Genomic DNA, 21,559 nt, shown 5'->3' on the forward strand with positions numbered 1-21,559 from the left:
TTCTAAGGTAGTTTGTGGCTTAACAGGCTTAAATTCTTGCAATTCCTCTAGGCACCACGTTGCCTAGAAAGAGAAGGTGCCGGCTCACCTGGCAGGTACACATGCTGTTTCCATACAGACTGGCAGACTCGGCAACAGCTTCTTAATTTGGGGAAAGGTCATGGACTAGCAAGAGCAAGAAAATGATGCCATGAAAGGTGTCAATCCACTGTACCAGAACTGAGCAGGAGAGACCACTTCTAAGGAGCCATCTGAATCTGTTTTGCCTGCTGTTTGAGACCACCAAATTATACCACACAGGCTGCTTGTAACTAAGTACTCAGTCCAGCTCCTGCTACTAGATAACTAGTGTTTTGCTAGTGCCTTAGAGGCCTAAGGAGAATTCCTTTCAGTCCTTCCCAACCTGTGCTGGAACCAAACCAAAGAGGCCGTATATCCCATTATAAAGCCCAAACCACACTCTGCTATTTGGAGAATGCAAATCCAGCCAAAGCCACAAACAAAATGGATTGTTCCAAGAGGCATTTCCAGATGGATTGCGATGAATGAAATACAGATCACCTACGAAGAGATTCCCATCTTCAAAAGGCACCAGTGCATCTGATCTCCCCAAAATCCAGGTCTGGGAATGGGAAATTATGGCAAGTGAGGCTAATTCCTTCTACAACAGAAATACTTCACACTCAGACAAATGCTTTCCAACCACAGCCTATAAAGCACTTTTTCTAAAGGCAAGCACTATTCTGGTTGCACTCAGAATAGCAGAAGCAAGGCATGTAAACCACTCATCCAGGGTCACACAATACAATATGGTATTGTCAGCTCTTTGACCTTGCTTTTCCAGTGCTTACCTTGCCCTATTGTGCTGCTTGGACAATGTGTTGATAGACAACAGGCTTTCTATTCCAACAGAGCCCTGTAAATCACAGCTTCCAGGCTGCCCTCATCATGCCTGGATCTCACTGAATCAGGAGCTGGTGGCTGTTGCTAGCACAACACTGATATGTGAAACCTTATTGTATCTGCACATTAAAAGCATGAGCCTTGCAAGCATGACACAGCAGACTGCTGGCAGCACCACACAGAAATCGGAGATTCGCTTTTGATGCTACTGGACAGCCATTCTTTCCAGGACCAGAGCACAGATCTCAGTAGTTCACGTGGCTCAGACAACTCTGCATATCCCCTTGGTCGGACATTTCCCTTGGTTTCAGTGGGATTTCTGGATGCAAAAGGATTCGCAGGTGTAATGATGCTTCAGCACACTCTGAAAAAGCCAGGATGTGTGTGGATTACCTGACAAATTTAAGGTCTCTCCTTTTAGTACTGATCCAGGCCTGGCATTTGGATATCTCCTTAGGTGGGCCAAAATCACAGCCCAAACCACCGGGATACTCAGTACAAGATTTTAGCAACACCTTACAGGCAAAGTTGTTCACTAAAAGAAGTTTTATTTCTAGTCCAAACCTCACAGCCTATCAAACACAAAGCACAAAATCTTTCGTTCTCCCATTGATAAGAATACTTAAGCTAGGAAGGTCATTTCCATGAGATGTGCACACATTTCAAAATGTAAATATAGCAGGGCAGGAAAAGAAAATGGACTGTTTGACTACTAATGAATCACCCTTGTTGAAAGTTTCCTTTGGGGCATTCTGCCATCTGAGTCACTTTGCTCTGCGTGCTTTTTAGTTCGGCTTTCTCCTGGCTTCATGCACTTGACATACATCTCTCTCTAAATTGCAGGGATATACGCTTCTGCTTTTGTAATTATGTATGCCATTCGCTGGGCAATGGCTGAATGTATGGCTATATTTTAAGCTCAATTGCAAGGGCAATGACTAAGGGGACAAAAATATTCTTTCAAATAGCATTTTTCTTTCAAGACTAATCTTGATACTGTCAGAACTACACTTGTATACCAATCTTCATCTTCAGAACTTTGCTAAACATTAACTAGTTGCTCCTCATATCACTTGTGGTGTGGTCTCTATAAACATTCATTCATTTCCTCATCAGTTTAACGTAGATGAGACTGATAAATAAAAATGAGTTGTCGGAGACCAGAGATTAATTTAAAGACATGCATCAGGACTTAGGCCCTATGATCTGGCCTGCCTGTTAAAAGTGGAAGCGTTACATGCTTTCTCCTCTTCTATTCTGATGCGGTTCAGGTCAGAGCCCAGTTGTTAGATACATTAAACCAGAAATAACCACCTCAAAAGCTGTGTTCTGGCCAGTTTCACCCATACTGAACCTGTACACAATTCTACCCATGCAAGCGCTGACAAGCATGTTATGCGTCTTCCCCTAGACCATCTACAACTGTTCTCCTCCCCCTACCCCAGGTAATTTCAGCTCCAGCCAGTTCCCAGATTTGGGTCTCCACGTGCCACAAAAATACCTGAGCTACCACAGCAAACACTTCTTTTGGTGGCTTGGCCAGGCTGTGCAGGTTTGTAGCATGTATTAAATCAGGCCAGAGATTTTTCTACCGCTGAGAAGAAATTGCACCTGGTATAGCACATCCCCTATCAGCGCTTCCTCCAACAAACCCCCTCAGAGCTCCAACATCCTGCAAAGAGAAACTGAAAGGCATCCGCGCAGCTGTGAGCCTGACTTGCTTGCAGAGCCACACTAACATCCAGCGTGGGTGCAGCTGAAGTGACACACCAGCTCTGTATGTTCATGGCCTGTCTGCTTCCAGCAATTTTGCATGTGCAGGAGGGCACCGTTACCAAGCTTGTGATCTGCAAAGTTAACTCTGCCCAATTCCAGAGGGTCAGAGCCTGGAAGAAGAGGTGGTGGCAGGAACACAAAGACAGGGCACAGGAGCCTGCCGGCAGTTTGCATTAGAGGGATGCTGACGCTTGGATGATAAAACTTGCTAGCGGTCTGCTGTGTTTACAGTTACACAGCAGATGGTTCCTTTAAAACAGAAAAGCTCCAGAACAAAACAGGAGGTAGCCCTACCTCTGAGTTGTTTGGTGAAAGTTTCCTACAATTTTTCCATTGTCAGTCCCAGCTGAAACACGTTTGCTATGCAGAAGTCACACATGAAAGAGAGGACAAATACGTGTATGGCAGGAAACTTAAAGAAGTGTTATTCCCAACATAAGATCCATTCTGGATCTCATTTTCAGAGTATCAGTCTGCCTTCGCTCCTCCCAGCCACTTGTTCTCTCCTCCCAACACTCTCTTCTTTGAAGCCCCCTTCAGACAATTTTGAGCAATCATTACCCACTCAGCCTGTTGCTGCATATCCACTGTTTCCTTCCAAAGCAGCAGCAGGGTTCAGGAATACTTACTGTCCCATCTCTTTGCCACAGCCAAGGCTCTGTGCTTCACTGCATCCTACACAGCACACTATCAGATTGCTAATTCAGCTAGCTCATGACATTTTGCTCAGCAGGCAGCAGATAACACTTCACAATTCATTTTAATTGCAACTTCTTTGTAATGTTTTGCTCTGTTCAAGGGAGAGAAGAAAATTAAATTTGTTGATATGGTCTATATTATAATACTGGTCCAGATCTAAAGCAATCTTTGCTTTCAAAATACAGAAACAAGTTTACTCTGAAAAATAACAACCCCAAATGTTGTCTCACAGCTGCCTCTCCTCAGCTCCATGCACCATCCTACTGATCTTCCTGGTTTCTCTTCCAGTCTGCTGCCCCACCACCTCCATGCAGGCCCACAAGCCTCCTCCATCTCCTCACACACGCTCTCTACTTCACAGCCTATTTTCAGTTTGACCCTCCCCAGGGTCCCACAGACCTAACTCCACCATCCCACATAGCACCCCACTTAACAGTGAGCTGCCACTACCTTCTCTTGCCATGGATGGCACAGAAGGGGGTGGAGAACAGAACAGGAAGATAGGACTGCAAGCAGAGAATTCACCAAGGATGCCCAACCATTAGCATCCTCAAGTACTTGCCCCTTCAGGCCACACGTGGACCACTTTCAACAGCAACCTGTCCCTTTTTGCTCTCCCAGTGTTCAAAGCTGTATTCCAACTGAATATGTTTTAATGAAAATCCAACAGACACCTAGCCTCAGAGTCTACTGTATTTTCTTGCGTTTCTAGCAGAAGTCTGCTGTTCAGAGTTTAGGTTTAGGTGCTGTGAGACTCTTTTCTGCTCTACTGCACCAATTTCCACTGCTGATCACAGAAGTAATCAGCACGCTGCCACACGCAAGATTGGTCAGGCAGCTCATGCCTATTCAAGTGCAGCTACATCCAGAAGCTTGACTGAACAGTAGGAAATACAGAAGCCCACAAGCTTATTATTTATTCTGTGAAGTGACTAGAGGCAAGAGGAGGCAGTCACACTGTTTAGTCAATGAAAAATGCTCTTTAGGAAGATTTTAAATGCCTAAATTCAAAGACCCACTTGGGAGCTTTTAGATGCCTGAGGCATCCCATGTTGAGTGCCTAGGCACTACAGGGAAGGGTGGCTTTGAAAACTTTGTTTTACAGGTTAACCAACCTAAGATGATGAAAAAGGAAGGTTTTATGCGTTCCTCTGACCTCACCTCCCTTGTTGTTGTGGCTAGAAAGCCAAGGACCTCCAGAAGCCACATACACTCCCCTTGTGCCACAAGGTAGATGAGTCAGATGGGCTGCCCCATAGGTTCACTGTGACGAGTATTGGATGCCCCACAACGAACCAAAACCCACATTTGTGCAGCACCACGTTCCCACCATGATCAAGACAGACACTCTTTGTGCACACTCATGCAGGAGGATCAAATTGCTGTTCTCCTCACGTTGCTCATCAACACCCTGGCATGGAGGGGGTTTCTGCCAGCTCAAGGGACTGATCAAAAGAACAAAACCTTGGGTAAGAAACATGATCACTGCAGAGAACTAGAATACAGTCTTCCAGACTCAAAGCAAGAGAACACTTATGAACACAAAAAATCTCACCGTTCCATGCTTTTCCCTTAGGACAAGTTATTCTGGTATGAAAAAAAATGTTGGTTTTAGAAAAAGTTGCTAAGTTCAAACGAAGCCCAGACACCATTTGCTATACCACAGTTTCATAAATTCCTTCAAGGCAGATGCTAACATATAGCTGTTCTGTGAACAAGAAGCAGTTCAGAGCATGGTTATAGAAAGAGGTGCTGGCGCAGTGTCCTCAGCCACTGCTGACAATGCTGTTTTGTTCTTCCATAAGGCTCTTTTGTTTAGGGTCCTCTTTGGAAATTCCATGATGACACACGTGCAAAGTGCCAACATGGATGCATGTACTCCTCTGGGGCTGTTTTCACGACAGTTAATATCCCACTCTCCAAGACTTCCAAAGCGATGGTCTGTTCCATATGTTCATTGCTTCCTGAGCAGGGATAAACAGCCCCATATACACACAGATACTGTCTGTCTGTCCTTGCTTCTCCCAAAATTTGCCAAGCATCTCTGTGACAGCTGCTTTTTATGAATTTTGGAGCTGGCTTTGAAGGCAGCTACCTGTCCGGAGCAGTCCTGCCCCATGAAAAAACAAGCATCCACCTAAAAAAATGTATTTCAACTATAAGCTTCCTATTAAGAGACCTATTAGGAGACACTGTAAAAATACGATGTGTCAGGTGTTTAAAACCAAACCTAGATGGATGGTCCATAGAGCAAGGTGCTCTGCTGCAACAGGGAGGCCACACAAGGGGGCCTGCATGAAAACTTCATGATCAAATTAACATGACCCACCTACACTTCCATGTCCTTCTCTTACTGGCAGTTACTTGTAAGGTCTCTTCTAGTATTGTAACTCCGTACTTTTCCTATAATTACTGAATATTGAACTGCAAGTTTGTTTTATCAGATCTTTCCTATCCAGTCTCATTTTAAAGCTCTATTGGAACAGCTCATATTCTGGTTAAGAATCACATCATATAAATCCACATCTATGGAGTTTATACACATGCCATCTATACTCCAGCATATACATGCTCCAGAGAGTCACCGTTGGTCAGAAATAAACACTGGCTATCATGGATATTTTAAGATGCCTGTTAATGCAGTACCTAAATCTGGAAGATGGTTAATGGAAGAATTGCTCTGCCATATCCCACCAGCACGCTCCTTTGCCACGCGATGCCACTTGCAGTGCAGTTCATCAGAAACCAGCCCAATGTTTTGCTGAAAAGAGGTCAGAAATTGAGAGTGACAAAACACGTCAGGGAGAAATGGTGCTGGAAGTCTGCGAGGCCCAACAGCAACACATTGGGCAAGTCATGACCTGATTTGCTAGAAATAGGTATTGTTTCCTCTGCAGTGCTGGTAGCAGGAACAGGCAGGTGGGCCAGGCTGGGCAGCAGAAGAAAGAGGCAGAACGCCAAAGTCAGCCTGAAGCAAATTAACTATCAGAAGGCAGCAGGTTCCTTTGAGACTGCTTGGTTGCTCTCTTGGCAGAAGAGGAAAGCAAGCCATTAAAGAAGCAGAATACAACCATGTAGACTTCATTTGCAGCACTAATTGCCATGCACGTGCTCTAATTGCCCTCACATGAAGTGCAGGAGAGCGGGCACCTTAATCCCATGCAGTAGATGAGGCTTCCACAGTAATGCTTGTTGGATCACGCTCTCACCACACCCCCCACTCTTACCAAAGCAAAATGGAAGGAACTGCGGCAGAGTCCTTTTGTAATAAAGTTATCCACTGCAGTTTATTCAGAGACCAAAGAGAAAACTTTCAGTCACATTCAAGAAACATTCAAGAAACACAGGAAATCAGGCAGGAAAGGGAAGAAACCAGCATGGCCGCGTTGAGTCTCGCTGGTCAAATTCAAGAACAAGAGGGAACTGCACAGGCAGCGCAAGCAGGGACAGGGAACCTGGGAAGAGTGTAAGTTCGCTGCCTGGTTGTGTAAGGATGAGGTCAGGAAGACCAAAGTGCAGCTGGAGCTGAACTTGGCAAGGGAAGTAAAGACCAGCAAGAAGGGATTCTACAGGTACGTCAATCAGAAGAGGAAGGTTAGAGAGAATGTACCCCCACTGATGGTTGAAAATGGTGACCTTGTATCAGCAGATGAGGAGAAGGCTGAGGTACTTAACTTTTTTGCCTCAGTCTTCACTGACAGCTGCAGTCCTCACCCTTCCTGGGTCATGGGACAACAAGGTAGTGACCGGGGGGGTGTACCCCCTCCCACTGTAGAGGAGGATCAGGTTCGTGATCACCTGAGGAACCTGAATATATATAAGTCCATGGGACCTGATGAGATGCATCCCAGAGCCCTGAGGGAACTGGCCAATGTGGTTGACCTACAGAGGAGAGAGACAGAAGACACCACAGACACATCTTCTACCAGCGTCTCTCTGAAAAATGTGCACTGCAGCGTGGCTAGCACAAGGCAGATGCCTTGTGTAATGTGAGGATTGATCAATGTAAATCAGTCAGTATTGTTCTACACCAGATGTCCCTTCATACAGAAAAGCCTCAGGAGAGTTGGAGGCACTTCGCAAGCAGCCAGAGGGAAAAAGGTATTTTTGGTGATAGGCAGAACACATTTAGATTCCAACTCATTTCTCGTGGTGCTAAATAAAATGTAGACTAGGCAATAAGGATTTAGGGTATGGTTTGAACAGAGGCAAGATTCTCATTAGATCTGCTTGGGACACAGAATAGCAGAGGGAGAAGGAGTTACCCTGGCTATTACGATTCAGAAGTTGTTTAACTCAGTCCAGAAAATTGCAGCCCTGCCTAAGGCCACTGGTTGTGCAGAAGACACTTTTCTGGTCTTTTATTACAGAAAGGAAATCAACACTTTCTCCCACTCTGCCCAAACCCAAACACTAAGTTTCCATCTGCAAGCCAATGTTACAGTGCCACCCATTTGAACGGAGCACAACATTCTCCAGTAATCTCCAGCAGAAGGCTTGGCAGGCAGGGAGCTGTCAGCATTTCTCTCCATGAAGTTTTACCTGCAGTGGATTTGCTCACATTGCAGCAAGGCACTGGCTGAACAGCACGTGGCTTAAGCAAATGGTTTAAACAGAGAAAGAGCTGATGGAAACCAAAGGAGCTTCTCCTGGCAAAGACATACAATAACGTCACCTGCCACTGCAGCATTTAATGACCTGGGATCCTAGACCGGCAATTCTAGGTTAAGTGCTGGACTTGATGATTTTAAAGGTGTTTTACAACATAAATGCTCCTGTGATTCTACCTATACCTTATTACAGTATGTTGTTCTGGTCATAGCTGCTAAGGAATTGGCAGTGCAAAGGTTTGCTCTCAGCCGAAAGCAAGAGGCCGAGCTCTGAAAGCAGATCGTTTCGCTGTGAAGGATGAGTCATGCGCAGTCATAGCAGCCCCTAGCAGAGAAGCAGTCGTATGGAGGAGACATTTGTGATGAGGCTTTGGTAACAGGGCTAAGGGCTGGCTAAATGTGACACATCAGCTCCCCTCCTGACTTTGTCACTATCACAACCTGCCCCAGCCCTTGCCAAGGGGGTAAGCATGTAGCACAGAGGGTGACATCATCTCATCTAACAGAAAACTACATGTATGGGCAATGCATTAAGTTAATAATATAAAGTACTTCTTACTTATATGTGCTATGGTCTTACCCTGGAGATATTACAGTAAAGATTGGTATGTTCAGAATAGTTCATCAAAATAAATTGAAGAAAATTATTTAAACCTGTGTGAATACTCCTTTTAACAAGTACGACTTATTTAGTTTGAATTCCCTCTAGAGGTGAATTAAATTAACTAGGTCCATTTGCATCTAAAAGAAGAGTAAGGTGATTTCAGCAGTGGTCTACAGCCTCTGTGTAGTGGGCTATATATTGCAGCTTAACTAATCCACCCTGGGGTTACCTTTCCTAGGCATCATTACTTGGACAAACCTTTAGTGTCATGACTACAGCCAGATAACTCATTACCTACACTAAGGAAGAAGGAAAACTAACAAAAAAAATCCGTAGTCTCCTAACTTTCTCTGATGAGAGATGAAAATATTTTCAGGAAATGCTTCCTTAAGTATTTGTTCACAGTCAATTTGACCGTGGCTGCAAAATGCATCTACCTTTAAAAGCCCCTGAAGCAGCCCTGGAGTGCTACCAAGTTCACCAGGCACCCATCCTAGCAGCTGAGGACTAGGCACTGAAAGGGAAGTCACTTGTGAAAGGACACTTAACCTTCAAGCTTATTGCTTGTACTGCAGTTCTTTCAAGAAGGCCTCATTCAGGACTGAGCCCCAGCTGTGCAAGATGTCATACAAATGTACTGTTTGTGACGGAGGACCTCAGGCTTCAGGTGAGGTGGGAACTAAATACAGGTGAAACAATGAATTTAAGAGCCAGTTTCAGCTAAGAGCAGCCAGAGAGCTCCAGTCACGGACATTTCTTCTTTACTATCTGCTTCCACCCAGGGCTGTCCTTGCTTATTTGCTTCAAAAACACCCAACAAAACAAACCAACTAGAAAGCACATCTGTACTTTTGTGACTCCAAAAAGCACATATACAAAGGAGGGTTTTTTTCAGATGGACGTGTGATTAGTACCTGCCACAAACAGTTTAGGCTGACTTGCTCGTGTCTTGGTGCAGTGTGATGGCATAGCTGAGCTCTGGAAGCATCCTTCAATCATACAATCTCTGGTTTTATAGCTTTCAAAAGTTATCAGTGCATCTGTCGTACCAGGGGAACAATGCGTGCTGCAGCACACGATCATGACTAAAATACAAGCCTGAGCTCTATTCCCTCATTTTTCTGGCCTGTCAGCTTTGCAGATTTCTGAGATACCATAGTAAAAACCACCTATTCACAGCAGCTATTTGGTGGTGTACTGCTAAAGAGCCCGGAACAGAAATGGAGCAAAGAAAAATGCCATATTCAACTTCAGTTAAGAAGGCAAGAACATAATCACCCAGTATGAAATCTGGCCATGATGTCAGAGCTCCTTCACAAACTAACGTGACCATCTGTGTTATGTTTTAAGTAGAAGATGCCACCCTAAGCAGGGAAATACCCCAATAGTTCCACCACGGGGTGTTTTAATCCTGTCTTAGAGAAAAGAGGTAAAAAAAGTACTGGTTGAGTTCACCTTCAGTTCAGAGAACACTGCAGATTGCTTTTTCAACTGAAAAATACCATGCAATTCAGCATTTAAACTCCTTTTTTTCCCCTCCAAACTATCCAAACTGAAGAAATCATAACGTGTAAAAGAAGAATTCTTCAGTGAGCAGCTTTAAACAAGTCCAATAGTCCTTCCTGGCCGTAAAATCCAGAGTTCACCACACAACAGCAGTTCCCACACTAGTAACCTACTTCATGTTTAACAGTTTTAAAGACTGCAGTAAGCTTTTAGAATGAGTGAGACTGACATTTTAATTACAGAGTCTCCCACCACAGAATATCTTTCTTTCCTAGGTACCACAGAGCATTACTTCCTTTCCTTTCCGAGATTACTAGTAACCACCCGCCTGAAAAAAAATATCCCATTCAGCTGGAAACATCTTCATGAGTAACGTAGCCCTTGGTCCACCCATTTGTGCACAAACACCCAGACATTAAGCAAGGATACTCACAAAGCTGCTGTTGGGTAGCTCCCAGCAAACGGAAAGAGTTCATCACTCGTCGAGCATGTCTGAGTAGCTGTCATCTGTGGGCTGACGAGCAAACTACTGTTTTTAGAAATACTGATTTGAGTACTCCCTTACCACATTGCTAGCTCTAAGAACTCAGTTTTCAGAGTCTGACGGATGCAGAGATTAGTGCTTCAAACACTTAGTCTACAGCAAGGACAAAAGAGAAGGAGCCATGGCCTTTTCTGGAGGGGAAAATGCAGCCAGGGAACTGTCTGCACTAGCAATGTTTTATGACAGATTCTTGCAGTGTCATAGCCTTTTCTTTTGACTACAAAGTGAGACAGAATGTCTTATACAAACTGCAAACATGTTTAAGGAATAAACAGTCTGCGTAAGTTGCTGGTTTGAGGATCATTTTCTAATGTCTGGGGGGGAAAGAAAAAAAGAAAGCAAACCCTTCTTCATTTACATTCTCCCTCTGTTGCATTAGAAGAGTCCTTTGCTTCCTGTCTGCTAAGATTCACGCTGATACTAGTGGAACGTGCGTGTTAAATTTGCAGAGCAGCTTTAATCTCCAACTCAACCTCCCAAAAGCAAAGTTTCCCAGGAAAAGTGAGGATGATAGCCAAGCACTGCAGTACCACAAATGCCCAATTCACAGTAAACTTTTTATGGGTGTTGCATGGATGTGCAAAACTTCTAATGAAAAGAAAAGGAAGTTTAATATTTCATTTGAAAACTTATCCCTCAAGCTGCAAAAGCAGCACTTTAGCTAGAGGGATTAAAAAAAAATTGGGACAGGATTGAGGATGCTTTGAAATATACTTCCTTTCTGGTACTTCTGCTGCTATGAAGTAGGAGAAGCCACAAATGATGACCATACAGTGCACACTGTCAGCTTGATGCTATTACTACAGACAGTCCAGATAACATCTTAAGCACATAAACATGATTTGTGTTCTTGATGTCTGGGGAAGAGAGTAAGGAAAATCACAACTGCATTAGGGACTCATAAACATGAAAAAAAAAGTATATAAAGATATTTTATTTGCAGAACAAAGCTTGACAATACAATGAAACCTTCTATAGTGAATACTGCAGCAAAAATCCTACTCAGCATCACTGAGGACAGCCTGGCACTAGAAGCAATCCTGTTGGTCATGTCAACCCTGTACATGAATTCTTCAACTGTGGGGTCTCTTCCACTTGTAAATACTTTACCTTTGTGGTACAAAACTGACAGTACCTGGCTGAAGCAATTCACAAGCTTGCCTAAGTGCCAGGCTTCCGACGGGAGAAGGGCTTCCCAAATGTTCAAATGCAAGGTTGAGAGCAGAAGTTAAAGGCAGAGCTTTAAATTGTGTTCAGCCCGTTTCTGAGTGACAGAACAAGACTATCTCATGCTAAGTTCTACTGCAGATCTATTCAATTATGCCATTCCTGTACCTGCCAGTGATGAGGCTGGCAAGACTTACCACTACTGTAAAACATCAAGCACAGTTTTCCTTGGGACTGGTCCAGCTGCAGGTGCTAAAAAACATTTTGACTCCTGTCTTGGCCTGACAAACATTTTATGTATGATCTTATTAAGTGCTAGAAGCTTCAAGCTTTCCTACGGTAAGATGAGAACATTTTGGAGTTCAGGAGACAAATGTTAAAATTCTTGTCTGTTTCTCACACCCCCTCACAACTAGATTATCTTTTTTAATAACTTTGGGGTTGTGTTTTTTCATTCACATGAGATTTCCCCTTGGGTTTTTACCTAGCTCGAGGACTTCATAATAATGAGTCAAATTAAACTTCTGGCAGCAGCAGGACACATCTCAGGCAAAGACAAAGAAAAAGGTATAATCAAACCCAAAACAAAAAGAAGAAAGAGCATCCCTTGGATGCAAGATATCACAAGTTCAGATCGCTAGGTTAGACTTCAGAAGGCGGGAAGGAACTAATACCAAGTACATCCCACATCAAAACACAGGAGAACTCACAGGAGATGAAAAAAGTCACACAGCAGTTATACAGAAACCCCACCCACTTCCCAGAAGCTGTGAATCTTCACATTCCTTACATACACATTGTCACTGTCCTCTGGGCTGTGAAAAAAACCAAACATCACGAAATCACCTAGCAGCTGGAAGGCTCAGAGGAGACTCCGCACTTTGGCTTTCCCCACACTACGTATGTGCAAACTGCCATGTAATCCAGCAATATAAAGCAGTCCAGAAGATACAGCTTGCCCAAGGCTAGCAAAACTCAGAGTCCTGTCTTCTACCTCCCCAAACAAAAGCAGGTATTTCCTCTGAACTGCACCTACCTGTACAGGGAAGGAAACAAAAAAAAAGACAAAGAAGAGGAGGACAGGAACTTTTAAAAGCACAGGTTCTCAGAAGCCACTGCCAGCTACAGGGTGGACCACTTTACCACACGCATGGAAGCTGCTGTCAAAATAATTTCAATTTTTATCTTTTAATGTTTCAGCTGCTGCTGGAGATTTTTCTTTGCAACTTCTATAAGGACAGAAGGAAGGTTCTTTCAGATCAATTAGAAGATGAGAATATCAAAATACGAAGACAAAACCAGCTATTCCCAAAAGACTGTAACTATTCCAACTGCTGCAATGGCCAAAAAAGTTAGCAATTGTTCCAATTTTCTTAAAAGACAGAGAACTATGGTGAATGACTGAAAGATTAGCTAATCAAACACAAATTGAATGCATTTTGAGAACAGTCTGGTGCCCAAAGTTCACATTCCAGTTGGGCAGAGTCCCATTACTCTTCCACTCTAGACCTCAGCAGTGCTGCCCAAGCACAGAAAACTCAGAGCAGAAGTGAATTTACGAAGCACTGGAGCTGATTCAGACTCTGAAAGGGCACAAACAGTTCTAGCAAGCCTTTAGCATCATGATAATCATCATTTTGTTTCTACTGACATTCAGGTTTATAAGTTGTCTGAATGCAGTTAATCACAAAAAAAAATGTAAATAAGACGTCCTGCCTCAGACAGGTCTCTGACAGAGTACAGGGCTCACATTGGCGTAGGACCAAGCCATCAAGCCCAGGACACTGAAAGACAAGTCAATGACTGCTTTATAAGATTAGGGCATGGAAAGCTATCCCTCTGCCTTATGCATCTCGATGAATCCAAACATTTCATCAAAATAGCTTCACCTCTTCAGAAATAAACCTAACTATCACACCCCACTTTTTCAAGCGTGTCCTAAAAATGCCTAGAAGGACAAGCCTTTTGCTAGAATCAGTGCATCTGGCAGAGCAACACATCTAAGTCATCCCCACCAGGTTTCATCTTCAATCCACTGAAATCCAAGCCAGCTATAAGCCTGCAATTGCTACCGCAAGGCTGGAAGAAATGAGTCAACCAGCTCAGTTTACTGAGACAAGGAACCTGTTAAGAACCCAGGAACAAGAAGAAATTAGACACGCAGCACTCGCACACTATTACACTGTTATTGGTACTAGTGAATGTTACAGTGAAACATCAAACAAATGCAAGGTGGTGGGAAGGAGGAAAAAGTAAGGAAGGGGAAGATTAAGAGGTGGCAGGATCATAGGGTAATGTAGGAGATAAGAAAAACAGATTGGCCTTTGTAAACCCAAGCAACACATGCACTCCCGAGAGATACAAACAATATTCCTAATAAGGAGTAATTGATATATAATACCTCAGGGATTTAATTAATTACCTCTGTTACAGAATTACACTATGGAAGTCACCTGTCAGTGTAACAGTTATGGAATATTTAGAGTTGCCATTTTTTCCCTGAACAAAAGACTGTAAATCACCAGTTTTCACTAACTTCAGTCAAACTGCTACTCAGGCTGGTTCTTCAGTTGTTAGTGGTACTGGGGCACACTTAACCATATGAGCAGCTCTACTGATATCAGTGTTTATGCAGAACAGGACACTTAGTGCTGTGTGAGGCACGTGGTATCTGGCTACACGTGGTTGAGTGCCCTGAAAATCACACCCTAAATAAGTTATTCAAATTTATTTTTCAGGTGGACTAAAGTAAAACAGGCAGCAAACAACCATAAGAAATGTGGCTCACAGATCTATCTGTGTTTCAGGTAGCTCATCACTCCTTCTTTATGAATAAAGGCCACTCAAAGACAATGGACGTGCAATGCAGTGATTTGAGTAGCACACTTCTGAGAATCTGTTAGTCTCAAAATCAGTCATCACCTACATATCTTAAGCACACTGAAGTTAAGGAGGAACAAAGTACTATTTTTCAGGTATGTGACTAGCCTCTCATCGAATGCCATTTAAACTGCATCTAAAAAGCATCTTTACAAGATGCTAGAAGATAACCACAACACTTAAGCTGATATCCTATTACAGCTGAAGTGACAGCTTATTTAAGGAAAGGAAAAAGGAAGACTGTAGATGTTTTCATCCCAACATCTTCCAAGATATGGTTAAACTGGGATGCTACACTTTCAAGAGAGGCACCATGCGGCTGTGGATCAATCATGAACCATTAACACAGACTGACAGAAAGAAAGGCCAATACGTGCAGGATTCTCAGAAGTGAAGGATGAGGAGGACTAGTGTAATGTTGCTGTCATGGAGGCATGTGGAAAGAGGCTGAGCAGGAAGGAGCTGAACATCAGGAGCCTTGAATCAGCGCACCATAAACAAGAGCCATGTGCTGGGGCAGCTGTTCAGAGCCATGCTATCAGAGATCCTTCACAGAAGGTTTGCCATAGTATCTGGTAAGGAAAGAGATCACAGCATTTCAGTTTCTCTTTCAATGAGGTTACTGACATAAGACAAAAAAAGCAAACCAAAAAAGTATTTATCTTTCCCAACCTTCTGTTTTTATGGTACCTTAGCAGTCCCCCACTAACACTGAGTTAATAAACTACAAAGGCTTAACTGTATCCTCGAACCAGGAACCTCAGAAAGTTACAATAAAGCAGGTTTGGATGGGAAAGCTGGAGTACATCTAACCTCAGTCCACAGGTTTGTTTGATGTTTGTGTATGGCATTCTTATCCCTTACCCCTGATCCCACACCCACTCCTGCACAAATCCCCACCCCTTTTTAAGTCTGATTCAGAGCACAATAAGCTCTGTTGTGAAACTCCCTGTCCCTTAGCCCCTAGTCTTACAAAAATGCCAGTGCTTACTCAAGACTATCTGCACTGAGGGCAGCTGGGCGACTCACATGACTTCAGTTAAGCATCTGCAACCCGTACACTCTAAGTTCTTCCCATGTGTCTGCACAAGTCTGTGGTTCAGCTAGGTAGTTTGTTTCTACTGGAACACAGAATAAATCTCAACATCATCCTTGTTGTGAATGCAAGACAGTTTATTGATAAATAGTATATTTCCTTCTCAGTTAAGCATTACATAGTCTCATTTGCATGTAAAGTACTTCTCTAATCCTGGAGTCGAGTGTGTTTTCAGAGCCCAAAACTGCATCATAACCAATGCATGGAAAAGGCTGATCTAAAAAAAAGAGATACAACATATATGGAGAGGAAGGTAGCCTTAGGCACATTGAAACACATTTATAATCCAAACTGTCCTACGACAGGAAACAAAGACACAAACAAGAAGAAAAATGCAGTTATTCTCTCCCCAATAAATCCCAAAGCAGTGCCTCTAGAATTAATTGATCATAGGTAGACAAAAAAAAACACAAAACCAAAAGTTAAGCAACCAAGATTTGTGGCTGGCGGAGCGCCATACATTTAATGTGCTCTGCTTCCAGCACTAGTCTTCACATGCAAGTAAATTCTCAAACACACGTTTCTCCCCTCCCTCAGCACTGAGTAACTTCTGTATATAACACAATAATTTCTACTAATTAGCATTTTTTTGTTCCAATCAAATATCAATTCAAGAATCCAAGATGATTGCATCTACCCAGTGAGAGGTACCAAGCGTACCTGCTGTTTGTGCTAGGGATGCTCAGGGTGCCCTTCTGACAGACAGACCCCACACTCCTCCAGGTAATAAAAAGAAGTCAGAGACTACTTTCAGAGTCCAGTAACCCCAGAAGAATTACTGAAAAAGCAGCTCAGTTAAGACTGAACAGTCACAACTCCTGTCACCTTACTGATTCAGAAATAGCAGACTGCCCTAACACTTTCATGAAGCTTGACTAGCAGAGCCTCAGACCAGAGAGTTTAGTGACAGAGAAAACTTGTACTGCTCAGAAAAGGTAATTCTGACAATAAAATTTTGCATCCTCAGCAATGGAATCCAACAAGTTGCCTTTCTCCCAAAAGGGACCTGCAGCCAAGAACGTCACTCTCTTGAGAGAGAGGAGCAGCAAAGTTTTTAATAGCTTCCTCATAAAAGTGCTCATGAGTCTACACAAGAGTCACCCAGCTTTGAATGCTAGTGGATCATGACAAGAATGTTTGATTTTTCCTGGTTTGGAAGCAACTGGGAGAAGATTAAAAGAAAAAAGCCCCCACAAAGAAGAACTTGCTTAAGTATGATGGTTTAAAATGAGAGGAAAAGGGATATTCATCCTAACTGGCCTTCCTTCTGTGACTGCCGTGGATAAAGAACCATCTGGTCACGTTGTCACAAATGCATTCACATCCACTCCAGCTCCACAAAACCCGGGCTGATGCGACTGCCAGCGTGAAGCCACTGAAAACAACTTAACCCCCTCTTCTCAACGTATCTAGTCGTCATCTACCTTCGCCCCGTGTTAGCTTGAAGGGGGAAAACAGGGCTTGCACGCATCAGTGGGGCAGAGCTGAACACAACGGATTTCCATGGCAACGAGATACAGCCCCAGCGAGGAAGGCCTGTTAATAGCTGTGAGGCGATGTGCTCGGCAGGAACAGATCTTTCTGTCAGCCAGCCAGAGATAGCAGCTCATGTTCATACGCAAACGGGCAAGGAATCTGGTTCTTGGCCTTGTACAACCCCACTGAATTTAGCCAGAGCTACACCAACTTAGAGCACAGCAAGATAGAGACCAGCATTTGGTGATAGGAGGAAAAATAAATACGCAGTATGGAGTGACGCTGCCTTTGAAAACAAAGTAAGAGTACTCCTGAGATATTCCTCGTTAACTGCACAATTATAGGCAAACTGCAGGATAACCCAGCACTAGTATGAAAGGGAAAGCAACTGCGTGATGCACAGATTCCTGCATACTCTGCCATCACCCACTGCCCACGCTTTTACCTTTGACGAGGGCCCATTTATACACAAGCCCAACCTCTTACAAACAACCCCGCTGCGTTTGGAAAGGGAGAGAGCTGTCATTATCCCAAACTGTCTGCTGAAGGCATCAGGCATTTGGGTCTTTGTGATTTGGGCTCCTTCCCATTAAAACAGTTACCAACACTTTTCAGCACAGGGATATTTTATACACTTGTTAAAATCCTCCATACTCAGCTTCACTTGTTAACAGACTACTAAGTCTTCTGGCCAGAACCATGATGAGCTTTGCCTTCATATGCAAGATTACGGTCTCCAAACATACCGAATACAGAACAAGTCTCAGTTTTATAAAGTCAAGAGCATGCAGGAGGCTTTGTAGGACCAGCAAGGACGACCTGAGGCCACTAGCTAACTTTTCCAAGTCGAGCAGAAAAACAGCAACTGTCCTGCTAACAGCGCATGCTGTGCTGGAAATGCACAAAAAGCCATTTATATAAAACGTAACAAAAATATGCCATGTACAGTTTATAAAAATATCTGCAACAAACCAAGAACAAAGCCAGAAACTGTACAAGCAGGCTTAACTGGACAGGAGGGAAAGAATAGAGAGGGAAGAAATAGTAATTTCATGGGCTACTTTGTAGAGCAGAACATGAACAGCCCCATTCTACTGAAGTTTTATTTAAGCCCAATGACTTTTCCTGACACTGTAATAGGTGGAACTCAAAACAATTTAGAAGTAAGACTCAAGGCAGGCACTGTAAGCCCAAGGCTTTATTTTTTATTATGTGACAATAACCAAACACCTGATTTTAATAAACAATCCCTGGTTACATAGAAGCTTCAGGGCTGACTCTGTGACAGGCTTATCCTTGCTCTGAGTCCTGCTCACGGGAAGGATGGTGATTACCACATAGCTACAAGGTTTTAAGTCAACGGTTTCCCCACTGCCAAGGTGTCTGGTAAGCTTATTAAAACACGAGCCCCAAGGCTGCTTGCTTCACTTGAAAAGAAGAGTGATGCCTTTTATTGCCACTGTTTATACAGATATGGTAATTTAAAATTGCACTGTAATGTATTCAATAATAGTCTTATTGTTCCCGTGAACTGAACTGCTCCAGTTAAAGGCGATATCACAGCTAAATAATAATCCCCATTTATACTTTTTTAAAACCTTTTTTTTTCTGGCTGCGTATGAACTCTGGGCTTCCTCACTGTAAACATTTCCAGCACATTTTGAGCCAAACACCTTCGTGCTAAACCAAAAGCATACCCCACACATTCCCGTGGAGGACGCTCTCCAACGCCTAAGGAAGCATCACGCTGACACCAATCCCAGCCTCAGAAGTGACACACAAGGATAACCTCCAGGTGATGAAAACAGCAAGACTTTCCACGCATTTCTCAGTAACGCAGCAGCACACGTGGACCCCATTCCACAGGTGCGCCTAGTGCAGAGCTGTTTACATTAAATACAACTGAAGGGCATTAGCTGCGCTGGCCAACAGCGCTGGAGCAGCAATCACTGGGAAACCAGTAAGGCACATTTCTTAGGTGTTTAGAGTCCTAACAGCAAGCAGCAATGAGGAAACACCACAGCTACAAAAAAAAAAAAAAAAAGCAAGATTACAGGCTACCTACCACATTGTACAGCACCTCACCATAACAGGTAACCTAGGGGTTCAACAGAAAGCCCCGTCAGCTCTCCAGCACCAGGCTGGAAGTCGGACAAGCCCGCTTCCCTCGTCCTTCGACGCAGCGAGCAGGTGAGGGCTGCCAAGCGCACACCCAAACCTCTTGGGGTTCACCTACCTGCTTCAGGAGGAACTTATCCTCCGCGTTGATCTTGAGGGAGACCGCCAGGTGGATGGCAGAGAGCACCACCCCGCTGATGACCGCGGCCCTCATCCGCACCGGCAGCAGCGTGTAGATGCTGTAGATAAAGAAGATGGTCCACCAGATGCCCTCCGACGCGCTCCTGGGCCACACCAGCAGAACCCCTACCACTTGCACCGCCAGGATCACCAGGATGACGGAGTAGCACGCCAACCACATGTGGTCCTGGTGGAAGTCGTTGCGGTTGCACACCATGCACAGCACGACCATCAGCAGGATGGCCAGGGAGAGCACCGCGACGTAGGATACCTCGTAGCGGCCGTGCACGGCATGGAAGATGAGCATGACCACGCAGACCAAGACCAGCACGGCCATGAGCATGGTGAGGCTGCTCTGGTTGAGTCGGAAGAAGTAGCGCTGGTAGAGGCGCTCCAGTTTCTCCGACTGGAACTTCTTGGACCTGAAGATTTGCAGCACGCTGTTGCAACAGCCACCCATGGAGAAGGCGGCTTCGGAGTCCCCCTCGTCCTCGTCCTCGTCCTCCAGCTCCTCGATCTTGGCTTCGACACGCTTGTCCTCCAGCCCCAGCTCCACGGAGCGGGGCCGAACCTCCCCTCGCTCCCCGGGGCTGGCATTATTGGGGGCAGCGGGGCAATCGCCGCCTCGGGGGTGGCGGGACCGGTGACGTCGAGCGTCGTCACCGCGCTCCTGCCAAGCGGCTTTGGACCTCGAGCTCAGCATCATCCTGCAGCCGCTCTCCCCGCGGCGCCGCGGCTCGTAGTCGTCCTCGCTGCTCCTCCACCTGCCCGACATGCGGGAGCCCTTCTTGGCCGAGGAGCCGCCGGGGGGCGGCGGGTAGGAGTAGCCATTGGCCCGCGCCTCCGCCTCGCCCCACGCCGAGCGGTGCGGGTCGGGGGCCGCCCAGGGCGCGGGGCCGCCGAACCCCGGAGGGCTCACGCTGTTGGAGCGGGACATGCCCTGCGGGGGGGCAGCGCGGAGGGGGGGGGGAAAGGAGGAGGGGGGGAAGGAGGAGGGGGGGGAAGGAAAAAAAAAAGGAGGAGAGGGGGAAGAAAAAAAAAGGAGGAGAGGGGGAAGAAAAAAAAAGGAGGAGAGGGGGAAGAAAAAAAAAGGAGGAGAGGGGGAAGAAAAAAAAGGAGGAGAGGGGGAAGAAAAAAAAAGGAGGAGGGGGAGGGAAAAGGGAGAGGGGAAAAGAAAAAAGAAGAGGAGGAAAGAAAAAAGGAGGAGAGGGAGAAAAAAAGGAGGAGAGGGAGAAAAAAAAGGAGAAGGGAATAAAAAAAAGAGAAGGGAATAAAAAAAAGAGAAGGGAATAAAAAAAAGAGAAGGGAATAAAAAAAAGAGAAGGGAATAAAAAAAGAGAAGGGAATAAAAAAAAGAGAAGGGAATAAAAAAAAGAGAAGGGAATAAAAAAAAGAGAAGGGAATAAAAAAAGAGAAGGGAATTAAAAAAAAGAGAAGGGAATAAAAAAAAGAGAAGGAGAAGGGAATAAAAAAAAGAGAAGGAGAAGGGAATAAAAAAAGAGAAGGAGAAGGGAATAAAAAAAGAGGAGGAGAAGGGAATGAAAAAAGAGGAGGAGAAGGGAATGAAAAAAAGAGGAGAAGGGAATGAAAAAAAGAGGAGGAGAAGGGAATAAAAAAAGAGGAGAAGGGGGGGAAAGGGGAAAAAAAGAAGGAAAAAAACCAAAAAGGAGGAAAAAAGAAGGGGGGAAAAAAGAGGGGAAAAAAAAAAAGGAGGAAAAAAAAAAAAACCCAACCAGGGAGGAAAACCCGCCGAGCCCCGGGTCCCTAGGGCAGCGCGGGGGGCATCGCCCCGGGCCCGCGGGGCAGCGCCCTCAGCCGAGCCGCGGGGGGCCCCGCATCGCCGGCCCCGCGCCCGCCGAGGCTCAGGCGCGCCGGGACGGGAGCAGCATCCCCGGGCTGCCCGCGCCGCGCCGCTCCCGCGGGAGCGCCCCGCCGGGGGAAGGGAGGACCGAGCGGGTCTGGAGGGGACCGGCGCGGGGGGAGGAGGAGAAGGAGGAGGA

At 44.9% G+C, this 21,559-nt stretch overlaps 1 protein-coding gene across 1 annotated transcript in view; it reads right to left on the minus strand.

Moving 5' to 3' along the window:
• Window positions 1-20,531, minus strand: part of ADCY5 (adenylate cyclase 5) — a 213,472-nt gene extending 192,941 nt beyond the window's left edge. Inside the window, exon 1 of the mRNA XM_069861431.1 lies at window positions 19,498-20,531. Within this exon, the coding sequence (XP_069717532.1) occupies window positions 19,498-20,496 (999 nt within the window). The 5' untranslated portion in view covers window positions 20,497-20,531. The remainder of the gene's footprint in view (window positions 1-19,497) is intronic.
• Window positions 20,532-21,559: the final 1,028 nt, after the last annotated feature.

Source organism: Phaenicophaeus curvirostris, chromosome 7, assembly GCF_032191515.1.
Source record: "Phaenicophaeus curvirostris isolate KB17595 chromosome 7, BPBGC_Pcur_1.0, whole genome shotgun sequence".
Taxonomy (NCBI): Eukaryota; Metazoa; Chordata; class Aves; order Cuculiformes; family Cuculidae; genus Phaenicophaeus; species Phaenicophaeus curvirostris.